Here is a 15,744-nt window from a genome sequence, read left to right on the forward strand (position 1 = left end):
TGAAATCTTAGACCATCCCCCATATTCACAATTTCCTAATTTGAATAAATACCTGGTTGGCATCCATTTTTCCACCGACTGTGACGCCATTGCTGCAGTGGATGCGTTCCTGAAGACACAATGGAAAAGTTTCTTCGCAGCAGGAATCAAAGCATTGCGGCATCGGTGGCAAATGTGTATTAACTACAAAGGGAAGAAATGTTGAAATTCCAATGTTGAAAAGTAACAAGTTACCAGACTGTTTATTTTGAAAATTACTTCTAATAATTTTCCTTTCTGAAAAAAATCCCTGCAGCTCTTAGATCCCGTGCCTAGTACATGGTTAAAGGTGGAGCCGTTTAAAGAACCTGGGCAGTACGTTCAAAAGTCTGAGCATGCGCAAAAGCTAATCATGAGGCAAATCAATCTGAAGAAATAAATAAATAAAGAGTCCTTTTGTCCTTCTGCTGTTCTGGTGTGTGGAGCTAACCTTGCCCATCACTGTTATTCCGGATCTTCACTTCGTACTTGACCATTCTTGATTATAGTCAGGAATAGTAGATAGGTGCAGTACTCAAAGCTGATGTAACCTGTAGCGGTTCGAGCCTTTCTAGTGCAACGCAAGTGCTTCACTGTGTAATGGCATAAAGAACTTTTTCTCACGTGCCGTTGAACTGTCACTGCAGGTGAACAGAATTTGCGTGGACTGACCAGTACACTTTTGAATCATAAAATCCGCCTCGATCTAACTAAATTGAGACAAAACTATTTCTGGATAATGTCTATGCTATTTTTATTATAAAGTTGAATTTTAAAGAAATTTTCTTTATTGTATGTGTTGCCGGCAAAGTTACAATCAGGCTTGTATAGAATGTCTGGCAAAGCATGAAATAAACTTTTTCTTCATATTATAAACTATCGTTATATTAATTTTAGCACAGATACATTCATTTTCACAGTGAGACTCATATAGGAGAGGTTAGTATTTCTTCCATATGTCCTGTATAAAAATCGAAAATCGATTCATTCAGTCGTCATCTGATATGTCATATTACTGTAAAGAAATAGGAATGGATATGAAATTACAGCTTAATATTTCGATTTTTATACAGAACATACAAGGCATATGGAATAGTATTTATTTCATATGCCTATGTACAAAAAGTCATCGAGAAATGTTACCCAATTTCCTAATAGTATCACAGAGCGATTGGGGGGGGGGGGGTTATTTCATACTTTACGAGGCATTCTATACAATGTCTGGATTCTACTTTGACGGTAACAAATGCATCGTTTTTCCCTAATTTCTCGAAAATACCTATGCTACGTAGTCACTCTATGAACTATTCTATTCCTATATATTTCTAACTGCTATATTGCACACCCTAGTTGACTGGCTGTACAGGATGGGCCATATTTGGTTCAATGTTAATTAAATATGACAAAAATAATTATCTTTAAACGATAAATAAATTACCATGATAAAAAAAAAAGTGCCAACAGATTTACAGCTTCAAAAATCGTGAACGAGTAACAAAAGGAAAGGGTAATAACAAGGCCTCACGGTACAACAAATAAGGATGGGGAGATGGGGTTAACATGAGACACACAAAAATAGGAAAATAGAGTGGTGAAAACAATGAATAAATCAGGTTACGTATCAAACTTAAATAACGCATTCATTTAATAAAATAATAATAAATTACAATTTTTTTCTAAAAATGAAATATGGGTAAAATTTTATTATTAGATTTGCGATATTAGTCCAATATCAGTTTTGCAGTAAATTCGAATAATTAATTAGTTTAAGCAAAAGATATGAACGTATATTACTAGAAAAAATTTGAGTAGCAAATATACTTCACACTAGAATTCACACCAGTAATTGGCGCCTCCGTAGCCAGGTGGGAAGGAGCAGCAGTGCGTAGCACACGCTTCTTGATTAGACCGGGGTTCGAGCCCGTCACCACCAAATACGGAGGATGCTGAAAGGTCAGGGAATGACCACCCCATATTCCCGAAGCAGTATGGCCTTAGTTGCTAATGCTGCTAAAAACCAAATAACAAACACCAGTAATTAAAAATAAAGTAACATATGCCTTCTATTGGAAGAGATCATCACAGTTTTAGAAACAGGAGAAAAACTATTTCTGCACGTTTTCGGTAATACCAGATTATGGATGACGTGGGACAATTTCATTTAAAGAGAAACAATCAACTCTGCTGTACTGACACCTAAAACCACTTATCAAAACACACAACTGCGTTATTTCCAGGGGAAACAGCAAACCGTCGTACCATCCACCGGAGGACAGGATGCTTATCAAGGTCAATATCACTAATATCACTACTATTGATCGCACGCGCCAGTGTATCTAGCGTGCGAAAAGAAGTCACGTGTCAGCCACGGATATGAGTGTGTTCAAAGCTAAAAGTCATTTGGGTTCAGTGAGTCTGCAGCCGAGAATGCTGTGAACCACTCCCAACCCCCAAGCAAAAACCGACGAATTTCGAAATGGACTTGGAGAGGAAAGGAGATTATCTCTCAAATTCTATTCATCCATTTGTTCTTCTTCCTTTATTAATTTCTTTAACTCTTTCCAATATCCTCTTCTTTCGAGCACGTTTTGTTAATTCCTGTTGTCATTCTGTATCACAATTACTTTTCCTTCTGTAATCTCTTCTCGTTTCTATTTTCAATGTTATCACCTGCCCCTCTCTGCGTTGCGTCCTTTTGATTTTAAAACAGTATTAGCTAAACTTTTTAATTATCTAACATTACACGCAATCTTCTGCTCCAAATTTGTGTTTAAAAGGAAAGAACGGTAATCTGAGGAAGGAACATGAATTAAACAATTTATGGAATGATCTAAGGCAGCGATTTTCAAACCACTGAGATTTTACCCTTCAAAAATCAAAACAAGTTTGAGGACCCCTTCATATATATAATAATAATAACTTTATCATCAATTCGCTATACACAGAACAAATAATTTGAAATATGTATAACAATTATGTATACTAATCGTATCGAAAATAAGCAATGTTCTATAACGAAATTCGTTGTGATTCTATTAGTATATTTTTTAAGAAAATAAACACATATTACCTGATACCTTCTGAACGTTTCGCGGATCCCCTGGAACTGGTCTACGGAGGTCTACTAGTGTACCCAGGAGTCCGCGGGTCTAAGGTATTCCTTGAGTGGCATGACGTAGGTAAACTGTGTTGGTTGAAAATAGTAAAGCACTCAAAACTACATTGGTATTAATGTTTATTTCACTCAATACTACATTGGTATTAATCTTTATTTCCGAATTGGAAAGATGTACATAATGGTGTAAAACGTTTCGTCATATTTTCTTACTAATTCTTTAGTAACAGATGTCTTTGCGCTATCACATTGTTTTAACAGCTATCACGAAAAATCACATTGGACCTGTCACTGAAGAAGTGGTAAGAAAATACTACGAAACGTTTCATCCCATTATGTACATTTTTCCAATTTGGAAATGAATATAATAATACAGCATTAGTTTTGAGTGCTTCATTATCTTCAAATAACTAATGGAATAATAAATTGTCAACAATAAACAAGCAACAGTTCCTCTCCCCTCCCCACCTTTTACTTTCTTGGTAAATCCTTTAAACTAATACAGATGCAGTTGTGCTAATTCACCGCTAATAAACCTATCAACTAATCCCAAAGAACAGTAGCATAAGCGCCTATATCCCTTTAACAACTGTAATCGTCTCTGATGTGACAAGTACACTCCAGCTGCTCGCGAGAATACAGCCTTGCGTTAATGAGGAGACATCATTACTAAATTTCACAGGCACTCATTGCTTAATGGAAGATCATTTCTTCTGCCTCTATCAGAGCGCACTCAACGCCCTATTAAATCATGTCAACGAGTCTATATTTATCAGTTGACTTATGATTAAATGTCCCAACTTTGTCTTTCGTGCATGTAAAGGAAAGTAACCTATTTATTAAAAGCGATAGTTTGTAAAACTTTGTTAGTAGTTTTACTTTTTGTATAACAGAACTTTGTTCCTTAACCATCCTTTCTAATGCCGAACCCATAAAGGAAATCCGAGGCGCACACGTCAATTCATCGATGATGAGAAGAACAAAGGGATGCAGGTCAGGAAAGTTCGCGCTCCGTTGTTATTACAACACATTTCAAGACAGGGAGATCGCTTACTTCATTTTTCATGTGTAATCAAGGTCATTACCATTTGGAAGGCGGCCAGTTTAATCCGTAACAGTGTCCGAGCTTAGTCCGAAGTAGGTAAAAAGGGTGTGGCAACATATGGGCGGAGGAGACTGGTTGAAACGCGATTGTTAGACTTTATGAAACACACTAAGTTACTTATTGGAGTCCTCCATCCTTTACTTTTGACCTTTCTTATCTTCCTTTCAACCCATCTTGTCTGCTATTTCTTTTCAATTATGTATAGTTTTCACTACCTCAAAGCTCCTTTTCATCCCTTCGCTGCAGTCTGAGCGAACATGATCATGAAAATGGAAATAATTCATACATTGTCACTATCGTTTCTTCCTTAACCCCTCTGAAAATGATTACATGGTAACAAGCTGAATATTAAAGGAGCCTTAAACGTTGAATTGCTCACACTGAAACAATTTTCAGTATGAGCAATACTGGAACATGAAAAATTCGGATATTACATGTCTTTAAAGCAAGTCTTGTTCATTTTAACAGCGTCACTAATGAAAAAGAGTCATTAAATAATTTTCTTTTTAAATTCAATTTATTACGCTGATAACATTTGTACAATTAGATAAAAGCAAAAGATTTATACTCCGTTCAATATTTGATATGAATTAATGAACATCTCCAATGAATGCACGAAGCACTAGAGTATAATTATCAGCATATTTTCACTAGTACAACTGCAATAAATATCGTTTTCAATAATTCAACAGATGGTACTAACTGTTAATATAGGAGCTCTTGATCTAGCCTTATATGAACAAGTTTCATCTTATTTAACAGTGCTGAAACATTCAGATATCGATTAATCGAAAAACGCTTTAGTTAACACGTTTAAAATTCGCTCCGAGTCATACCAGGAGTAAAGTTTTACTATACATTCAGTTGTTGCACAGGTTTCTGTTCTGAACTCATTTCTGTAAAGCTACATTTACATCTGGATACATGAATGAAATACAGTACATGTCAAACTGACAGTCGCAATACATCAAAAGCTCACAGAATTGTATGAGATACTTCATTGAACTTTTCTGGATATATTTTGCCTATGCACGAAAGTGGCAGAACTGACGCATGCCAGTTTCTACATTAAATCGGTTTTTTCCAGAAGAATGAAACGGAATTTTCTCACGTTTATGTTCCGCTTCGTGCACTAAAAACAATCGTGCTGCCAATGTGGATATATTTACAGTAAAACGTTACTAATTCAAACCGCCTACTTTTTTATGTATCCATTTTATTTATGCAGGACGAAGATTTTTCCACGCAAGAATTTAATGGCAATTGCGAACTTCTTTCAGAATTGTTTTACAATCACTCTGTAAAAGAAATAAAATTCGAATAATGAATAAAAGAATAACCTTATTTATTTGTAAAAGGAAAATTATTCGAAATTTTATTTTATAAAATTTCCAATAACTGAATGAAATAAAATTATTCGAGTTCGCCTGGCTATGGTAGCCAAAAATTCTTCTCAGTCCGATTATAGCCCCACAATGTTAAGTTCGTCGCGGCATTAACGAGCCTAGCTTCCACCCGGTAACAAATTGCTACCCGCCAGTTTGGGAAGAGGAGAGTTGTGTAGGTATATAGAGAAAAGAAAATCAGAGTACTGACCGTGGGTTCTCTGTCTAGAGGCTGTGCTCCTTTCGGTCTTTTATCAGCGTTATACGAAGTCCTGTTGTTTTAGGGCTGTTATAACTGTCGACATACGTAATTTTCACATTATCACACTGCGAAGTCAACGTCAAGTGTATTCTTGCAAAAGCAAGTTCTGTCCTCTTCCGACGCTACAGTGATGGGCACTGTTGACTACTGATCAGATCCTTAGTGGAGCGAGAGCGTGGAATCACTACCAAACAAACCTTGCCAATCAAACATTTATTTAACAGGATAGTGATAAACGGTGCATACTGTACTACTTAAAAATTGAGAGCTAAAGCCTCAGACCGTGGGAAAATTTATAGACATAACTTGGTGCATAATGTCTATATGCAGTGAATTAATCGAAGTTATTAACAGTGGCATCGTTACATTACATCACATCTTGTGAAATCCGTTACAAAGAGTTTTCTGTCTTTTTATACTTAGAATAAGTAACACTTCTTCAATAGAGAAGACTACTGTTATTTATTCTCAGAAATACCACCACCCATTTGATATATAAAGGCCTTACCTACAGAATAAAGCATGCAATTACAACTGAAATTTTAGGCATTACCTGAAATGTAACAGTAAATTTTAAAAAAGAAAAACTCAGCATCTGGAACGAACTATTAAAAATCTGTCAAACCCACTGGGATACTAGAGCTACAGGACAGGTTACAAGCTCATTTACCTTGCAAGTCACATTTGCAACAAAGAAACATGTAAACTGCTGATTCTCTCCAAATGTAACCACCACCACCTATCTCTTTAACATGATACAGACCCATAAATTCTAAGTTATTCCAATTAAGCCTTATCAACACCAATTTATGCTCTTCTGGTGAAGAAGAAACATGGTCTCACATATTGTATTACAGAAGCAATTATACTGATTCAAGAAATAGTTTACGGAATTTGGATAGGTTATTCTGAATTATATGAAATATTATAGGTTCTTCGGAATTTGGATAGGTAATGAATCAGTTTTTATTGAAAACTCTGCATACTTTCAAGCCATACAACAATTCTCTACTGAATTTTTCAAAAAAAAAAAAAAGGGAAATTACTGCGTCCTGGTACCTCAACAACACAAACTATCAGATCCTCTTCTGGCCTTTAAAATCTCAACTATTATGATCTGGTGGCTTCGTTCATCAAAATACAAATGACAGTTATAACTGGAAGTTAGGTTCGGCAAATGATTTTGCTTAAGTGGGAGAATCGGTTAGGAGGGTGTAAATACTCGGGCGGGACGGCTCACAACCAAAAACCCATGTGCTAGAAACATATATAAAGGCATTAGTTGTGGGAAGAGAGAGACAGAGTGCCAGGTGGAAAATATAAAGAGTGCTAGAAGGACGAGGATGTAAATAGGTTGTGTGTTTCTTAAAGAAGGCGGTACAGCAGGGAGAGGAAGGTTTGAATGCTGCCTTACCTTAGGCTGCGTACACGTAGAACGCCGGTAGCCGCTTACCTGGAACCAGCAGCGACATGCAGGTGAAGTCTACTGGCTATGGACACAATAGAAAGTTGTTGACCAGTGCAAAACTTTACTCCATCGCATACCGAAAAGTTGCACTAGTCAACTGCTTCTATTGTTCAGAGCCAGTGAGGAGCTTCAGTTGCATGTCTCTGCTGGTTTCCGGTAAGGCACTACCTTCGTTTTACGTGTACGCACCCTTAGTTGTCAGAGACGCCTGCTATTATGTTTGGGGAATGAAGGCACGATGAATTGATATTTGAAAGAAGATGGAGGCAAGATGCATGTTTCTTCGGCAAGGTCAGGGACAAGACCTTGTCTCTCAAGTCCTCCGTGACAGCATAGTGGTTTCACCAATTGTCACTCGTTTGGAGAAGTCTGGATTCGATTCCCGTCGACGACTAGAAGAATTTCTAAAATCCTTTTCAATCCGGGATGTAGTTAGCCGATCTCAGGCGGAGGCAGTAGGATTCCCCCATGAGTTATTTTATTTTTTTTATTTTTCAGCCCCCACAACACGCAAGTCGGCCCTTGATTAGACACAACACAAATGGCGCAATACGGCCTACGTCATTCAGACATCTAAAAGCAAAAAACACACACCGGTCCCTTGAATGAGGCGGTACTGCCTGCATTTGCCGAGACTAGAGTGTAACCAACAAAAGGTCTAGCAACAGAATCACCGAACGGCTGTCGGCCTGTGCCTTTCAGTTTTGAGGAAGCATCGAACAACTGAGCTACAGAGGTAGTATCTTCTAGTCACTTCGTAGTAAGTAGTCAACAACTGGACCACTGAGGTCGTTGCTAATCTGTTACAGTAAGTAGCCCTTCGGTCTTATGTGAATTAATCCAAGGAGCTCCTTGTACATAACACCTCGAAGAAAGTGTTATGTACAAGGAGCGTCTTAACAACCTTTCCGATTTCTTCAAAAAACAACAATACGATTCGGGAGAGATGTCTACAAGTGATTAAATTTGTAGATATTAAAGTTTAAGACATTTTTGCTTATAAAAAACGGAGTATTCGTGTTCTGATTTGAAATAATTATTTTAATCCATTTTGTCTCGAATATAAACATTTTCATAAACTTTTATTTTCCTTTTCATCATATGTATCCTAATACTGTTTCAGTGAATATGTTTGCTGAATTGCGAAAAAAAAAAAATTGAATGTCTTTTATATACTATGACTTGAAAATATTTAGATATAATAACATTCTGTTATATGATTAAATTCTACATTTTCTTTTATGCTATTTCACTAGAAACAATGTAGGCGCACTTTACAAAAAAAACATGGAAACTTCCTCCTCATCATCATCATACGAGGAAGTTTCCGTGTTGCCAATTTAGTATTTGAATTTTTGGTTTTTGCCAGAGTTCTGCATCGGTACTTGTATATGAATGTAAACAGGTTGGTACTTCATACATGTTATCTGGATATAAACGTAGACGAAGTAACACCAGCAATAAGTGCAATGCAGTGTACTGTAACCTTTTCTGAGATTTTGAAATCAGAATTCGTTTTAAAAACAACAAGGCTTTTTTTAGCCCACGACTAATCTACTTTAATTTCCTTAGTTATTTGAAAACTCGATAATAATATTCAAAATTACAATAATACAGTGAAATCCCGGTTATCCGAAACAATTGGGATACAGGGTATTTCAGATTTAGCATATAAAAAGGGGGGGGGGGGCAAGAAAAATAATTAATAGCAAAGAAATAAAAGAATTACAGTAACTTAAATTCATTATTTACATATTATTTATCGTGCGTGCCTTATACGGCTTAAAAATAAGTGGCAGTGTTCTGCTACATTGAAACATGACATAACATACCAGCCTTTTTACTACTGCAAGAGTCTGTACTTTTATTAGCCAGTGAGTGCGGTACAACTATGGCATTCAATCTCCTTTCAATCCTATTAGTCTTAAAAATTAAATTAAATAATCACAGTAAGAAACTAAAAATGCGAATGACGTGTGCAATCGAAATATAAACAATAATACTTTGTAACTGGAACGGTGAGACCACTTGCATTGCACTACATCAATAATTCGGACACAAGGCAGTCTGGATACCACGTTTGTTTGTGAAGCTTTTCCAAAGTAAAGTTGGATAAGGGCCATGAGCTAGGAAATAATGAGTAGCTAATGATCAAACGATTTCATAAACCATGCGGTTGCTAAGCAACCAGAATAACTGCAACTGCGTTCAGCATAGATGCTGCTATACTTTTATTGTGATCAATGAAGAGATAAGAATGGCATCAGAAATAGAGAATGCACAAAATAAAGAATATTGTTGATGATTTCTATTAATTCAAATGCTTACCAGATGGATGAACTTCAAAACCATATTGTGAAACGTTTCAACTACTCTTGAGTCTTAACGGAAGCTTATTCGGAAGTTGGAGATTCACCCTTCAAAAGAAACCAGTTGAGCGACTACTTTCTTTTTCAGTAAACACGACGCAATAAAAATCATAAAAGGAAACGTAACTATTTCTATACAAAAATATCTTATGCATCCAGTTGCTCCACTTCTAAGCGATTTTTTATATTATTATTTTACCACAAAATAACTGGTTTTTCATTACTGCATGTGCTCGCAGTTGACACGTGTAGCTCATCGCTATCATTTACGACCACAACCCACACGAGAGACTTGGCATGACATCTTAACTAACAACCTATCGTGTCAGAGATAGAAAGCTTCATTACCTTCCAGGCGACCATCGTGTGCTCCTGGAGACAGGGAGGACGGTTTCCACGGCAACGCATCTCTTCCCACTGGCTCTGAACTAGGAGAAAAGGAAGAATAAAAAAGATTTAACACGGATGCTAGCAGCTCTGTAAAGATACGTATTAGTAGTATTAAAGTTTAAGCAGTAAGCGAAACTGGTCGCTAAAATCAATTTGTAATGTTTATTATTTATAAAAAGGTTTTTTTCTTTTTAAGACACACAAGGCAGTCAATGAATGCTACTCCACCATTCATTCTTCCCTTATGTACTTATCACAGCACTCATAAAAACAACATGGAAGAGTGCACTTGAGGAACGATGTAAAATTTGCCTGCATTATGGCTATAACTATTAAGGAGCTTTCCTAAACATGCTTTAATTGTTACTATGATATTAAAATATATTGCATTGTTCCTACAAACAATACTTATTTGCAGCTGTATTTACACCTGTATAACAGCTAAGTAATAGTTAATTTGGCAGTGAAATATTATTTCTCATGTCTTTTTCGAAAGAAAAAAAAAAACTAATTTGAAAAAGACACGATTTAATAAAAATTAAACATAGCAAATTACCGCAACATTCTGTTCATTCACATGAGAAGGAAACTTTGAAACATATAACTAAACTGGAAAATCAGCTAATACTGAATATGCTCTCTCTCTCTCTCTGTAAAATTAATAGCCAATTTCAAGTTTACAGAGGAAAGCAGATAACTTAGGCACTCGAAACGTTTGAGATGTGGATTTATTTAATTGACATTTATTGTGTTTCTGTTAATGCTTTAAGCTTAAAGAATCCTATATATTAGTCTGCAAATAAATTTCGTTTTTTTTCTGTTAAGTTTATGGGTAATGCATCTATACTTAAATGTTTGTTTTACAGCACCATCTCTATCTCTCTACTGAAATCAATATTCAGATTACTAGTAACCACACCGTAACTGAATTTCGTCTCTTTAAGAAAGGGTCACCGGAAGCACAAGTTGAAAAATACTGCTGCATGCTATCCGGAAGAGATATAGATTTCCCCTTCTCCAATAGAACCTACCGAGAGAGACTTCACAATGCGGAAAATAAAATTACCAGTTAGTTAAGTCATGCTAAAAAATTGACTAAATTAAAATCAATTTGTTTCCGATTTATTAGCTTAATTAAATAACGAAATATTTTGATCCTATCAAAAACTGCCTAATTACTGAGTTCGCATTATGGAAAAGGTGTATGTGGAGGCCCCTTGGATTTTTTTTTTTTACTCTCACCATGATGAAGGAATATTCATTACTTCCCAATGTAATTAAAATACTTCACTTAAAAACACTTATATCTTGGCAGCTGCTTTGAATTGGGGAAGGGTAATTTCGGAAGTGAAAATAGATCGTTTAATAGTACTGAAGCCTAAGACGGAGCAAAGAAAACTCTAGAATGTTTTCTTGAGAGAAAGTTACACCAACTGTTTGAGAAATTAGACACGACTTATGCTACATAGATGTAAACGAGTCATTTATACTACACTGCTCGACAAAATTAACAGAACAAAATGATTTATTGTGAATAGGCGAATATTTCATCGTTATTCTATGGTACACCACCATACCAAATTTTGTCCCGCTTCATCGCAAGCTGCACGAATTACACCGTTTTCTGTGTGTTCTGTTTTTAAAGAGTTAACTACATATGACATTCCTTATGATATTCTGCATGGTGACATGGGCGATCGTTCGATGTTCAAGCCAAATTATGTGATGAAATCATTGTAATAGTAATAAGGATATAGATGAAACAATGAAATACGGCAGCTAATGGCAACGTTACTTTCTTAATGTAACAAAAAGAATCGTCTCTTATATATATTTTCTACAATACGTAAAATAGGAATAGTATAGTGGGATTTATAGTAACGTATGGGGGATAATTTTAGTCATATAGATATATTCCTTTGTCTTTTTTTTTTTTTTTTTTTTTTTTTTTTGTGAGGGGGCCCTTCTCCTGGCATTTGAAATCAATATGGAAGAACACTGGTTGTAGCCACTTTGCAACCAGAAATACCTTAAAGAAGATATACGAAATGAACATAACCTTTTAATTAAAAACAAGAATTTCAATTTCCTGAAAAAAAAACTACAATCGACTACAATAATAGATAACTATTAAATGAAAATTTGTAAAATTTGATTAATTTGCTTGTTCAATCATTGGTCTATTCTTAGACACCATCGTTTCTGGTAGAAGTATGCTATCAAAGAAATACAGTATTTTGAAAGAAGTGTGAATGGTGATTCGTCTGAAAACATGACGTTTCCAATCGTCAAATGTTAAAGTATAATTACAGCGCCTTGCAGAAAACAACGAAAATAAAGAATACTACGAGGCAGGCAGAAACTAAAGAGATAAAGTTTACTTTTATTTTACCAAAAGATATGATTATCACTGGTAAAATGTGGAAACCGCAGTTCTCTCTATTTCTGCGGTTTTAACATGTGCAGCCAATAGCTACCAGTGGACAGTTATTCGCTGAATATGGGGCCTCACCTTCTATTTGTAAGCTAAAGATCTTGCTCGTATATCTTGTCAGCTGTTAATGCGATCGAGTCTCAGCTCTATAGTCTGAAGTAGCATAGTCTGAATTTTCATCACATTGTTTTTCGTAATAAGGCGAATAATTGGATACCGTGCGCAGATTTAGTGTGCGTGAAACTGCTAGCATGCATGACATGCTGATGCTGTGGTAGCGAAGGCCTGCAAACCTCCCAATATCAAAGGAGGACCCTGCTTAAAATAGTTTCATGAATATCACAGAAAACATAACATCCTAAAAAGTCAAGTAACTGTACTTCAATATAAGATATAGTAAATTATTCTGCTTAAAGGTAAAAATATACGTTGTTTTCCAAAGGAGGAAGTTGCCCTAGCAAAATGAGCAATTTTGTGAGGGTCCTTCGATTTTACGCCATGCCACTGGCTGCACGTGGAAACTATACTAACATAATTGGCATACACTGGTTAGTCTGGTTTGCTGCTTCATCATAACTGGAATCAATTCGAGTTCATAATCTTAGACAAACCGGAGAATAAGTGATTCGACAATGGAAAATGCGTTTATTGTAAATCTGGAAATTGAAGTCGCCAAGCACATGTAACAGCCTCCACAGAACTATTCCTAGAGAACCTGTTTTATATGTCGATCAATGTGCAACTTCACCCTGAATAAAGACTTCTGTCTCAAGGAATCAGCGTTTCCTTAGGTTGGTTGGTTGTTCAGGAGTTTTATGGCGCATCAACATCTAAGGCTATTGTGCGCCAGCGTTTTCTTAGGATCGATATAATATGAGTTGCCAAGCGCGATAGCAAGAGTAATACATGTTTAGTTCTTGTGCAGCATATTCCCTGAAAATTAATTCACCGATCAAATAATTAGTTCTTAGACCACAGTATTCAGTCACTTTCACATCATATAGGAAAATCTTTTATGACATGAAGATATGATTTGAATGATTCGTAATTCAGCATATCTAAAGAGATCATATTAACCTTTCCAGAGAGGGTGAAAATATGCCACACCGTTCCAAATCATGTATTCGTCATACTATTGTTTTGGTTTCCGCTATGAAGACAATGAACAATTGTCCGTTTTATTTCATTTTAATTCGATTCACACAACTAAATACCCTATAATAAAATTCTTTATGAACAACGACAAATATTTACAATAAATATTTAAAACAGAAATCACAAATTCCAGTAGGGGTTTTTTACAAAGTAATATAAAAAAAAAAATCCACTCTAAAATATTGTGAGAACAAGGAAACACTTTGCAACGTGTCTTTCGCTCTTAATAGAGCGTAGTGTACCATCTTTAATCCATTTGGCTGGCTCAAAATGATGTAAAAATTGCTTTCTTATTAAATATTTATATTAATTCGCGTTTTCAGATCGAAATCGTGGATTTAAATTTATTTGCCTTTCCTCTTTCATCAATCCAATATTCTTTTCCTTCCTTTCTTCTCGACATCGCTCTCAGCCTAAACCCAACATTCTTTTCCTCTCTTCTCGACATGACTCAGCCTAAGCCTTCAATCTGAAAGAATAGCACTACGATTCCAACCTTCCCACGCAAAGGAAAATTTTAGCTTCTTTTAAAGTTTCGTTTATAGTTGGCTCAATAAGATGCACCTGCAAAGTCAAAAAAATTTCTCACTATTTTCACTCAATAGCTTTTCTTCCCTCCTTTAATCGTTATAAAATCCATTCCTTATAGTTTACCTTCATCGACTTTACATAGCATATTTTTCGGGGTTTTAACTTTTAGAATTTTTGCACATTCAAAATGGGTTTACTTGACCGAAACGGCTAATTTATTCACTTTACTATTCCCCCGCCCCCCGTTACCTGTGTGCGTGTGCTTGTATGTTAACAAGTCATTTAATTTCTGCGCTAATACGTATGAATATTTTTTACACTCAAAATAACTTTCATATTTATTTAATTTATATAGAATGCATATGCGCACTGCCTAATTATATATTACATATATACAACTGACAGTTCTAACCAGCTAGCAATTCTAATAGGAAATAATTTGCCTGTGCAGTGTTATCGCCTGCTTCATTTACTGCGTGGTAGGTCTCGGCAGTTTCCCTGGTGTGTGTGTGTGTGTGTGTGTGTGTGTGTGTGTGTGTGTGTGTGTGTGTGTGTGTGTGTGTGTGTGTGTGTGTGTGCGTGCGTGCGAAAAGCAAAGGTGCACTCCTTGATATGGATTTTCAATCAATCTTTGTACGTTTTCCTTTTAACACTAACCTCCTGAAAGCTCAGAGGGTACTTCAATATTTACGTATCGCAGCCTCTGTATATATGATAATGAATTAATCAGAGCACTGAATATTGAGAATGGTGGTGGTTGTTTGGGAATCAACAGAGAATAACTCCAAAGGGCGACTTCCGCCATACTGCACCTACCAATGTATTCTACATAATCTAGAACTTAATTACTTAATTATATATTAATATCAAAGTTGAGTGACTAGTTTTTTTCAGTTTAGACGGAAAAATTCTACTGCATCTGCTTCATTTCCAATAACGTGATTGAATGTCAGAGGTTGGCTATTTCAAGAAGACTGAAGGTGAACATTCTATAAGGATATGCGGGACTGCAAATAGGAAATGATATGTTCAAGCATTGTGGAGAGTAAGAAAAGGTGCGTCAAATTAATCAGAAAAGTCCCATTGGCGTCAAATTAGTAAGAAATAAAGTCCTATTAGAAAGAAAAGATGCGTCAAATTAGTAAGAAAACTCCTATTAGTAAGAAAATGAGCATGATCAATGCGCCTTCAAAGGACAAATTCTTCCTGCCTGTTTAGTCAAAAGCAGATCAACAATTTTTGGTTCCTGTTTGAGTTGCAGAAGCTTATTATCTACTTCGACTTTGCCATATAAACATCCATTTCTTCGGGTGTGCTTTACTTATGCAGACCTATAATCTAGGTGTGGCACTTGTGCTGGTGGACCAACACTACATAGCTATTTGGCACACTCATAACCTCCATATTTCACATAAAAAAATATATACTGTATGCATATTTTCCTCAAGTTGGAGAGTGGGTATCTTATCTGGTCAGGAGAGTGGCGGCTGGCTATAAAGTGCCATTAAGCCA

General features: G+C 35.9%; 1 protein-coding gene across 1 annotated transcript in view; it reads right to left on the reverse strand.

Annotated features, from left to right (window-relative positions):
- The window catches only part of LOC150079450 (uncharacterized), a 196,365-nt gene that overhangs the window by 149,596 nt on the left and 31,025 nt on the right, over positions 1-15,744 (reverse strand). Inside the window, exon 2 of the mRNA XM_090383077.1 lies at positions 10,071-10,150. Coding sequence (XP_090239203.1) covers positions 10,071-10,150 — 80 coding nt within the window. The remainder of the gene's footprint in view (positions 1-10,070; positions 10,151-15,744) is intronic.

Source organism: Mastigoproctus giganteus, chromosome 10 (genome assembly GCF_048544385.1).
Source record: "Mastigoproctus giganteus isolate SK-2022 chromosome 10, ASM4854438v1, whole genome shotgun sequence".
NCBI classification, from domain to species: domain Eukaryota; kingdom Metazoa; phylum Arthropoda; class Arachnida; order Uropygi; family Thelyphonidae; genus Mastigoproctus; species Mastigoproctus giganteus.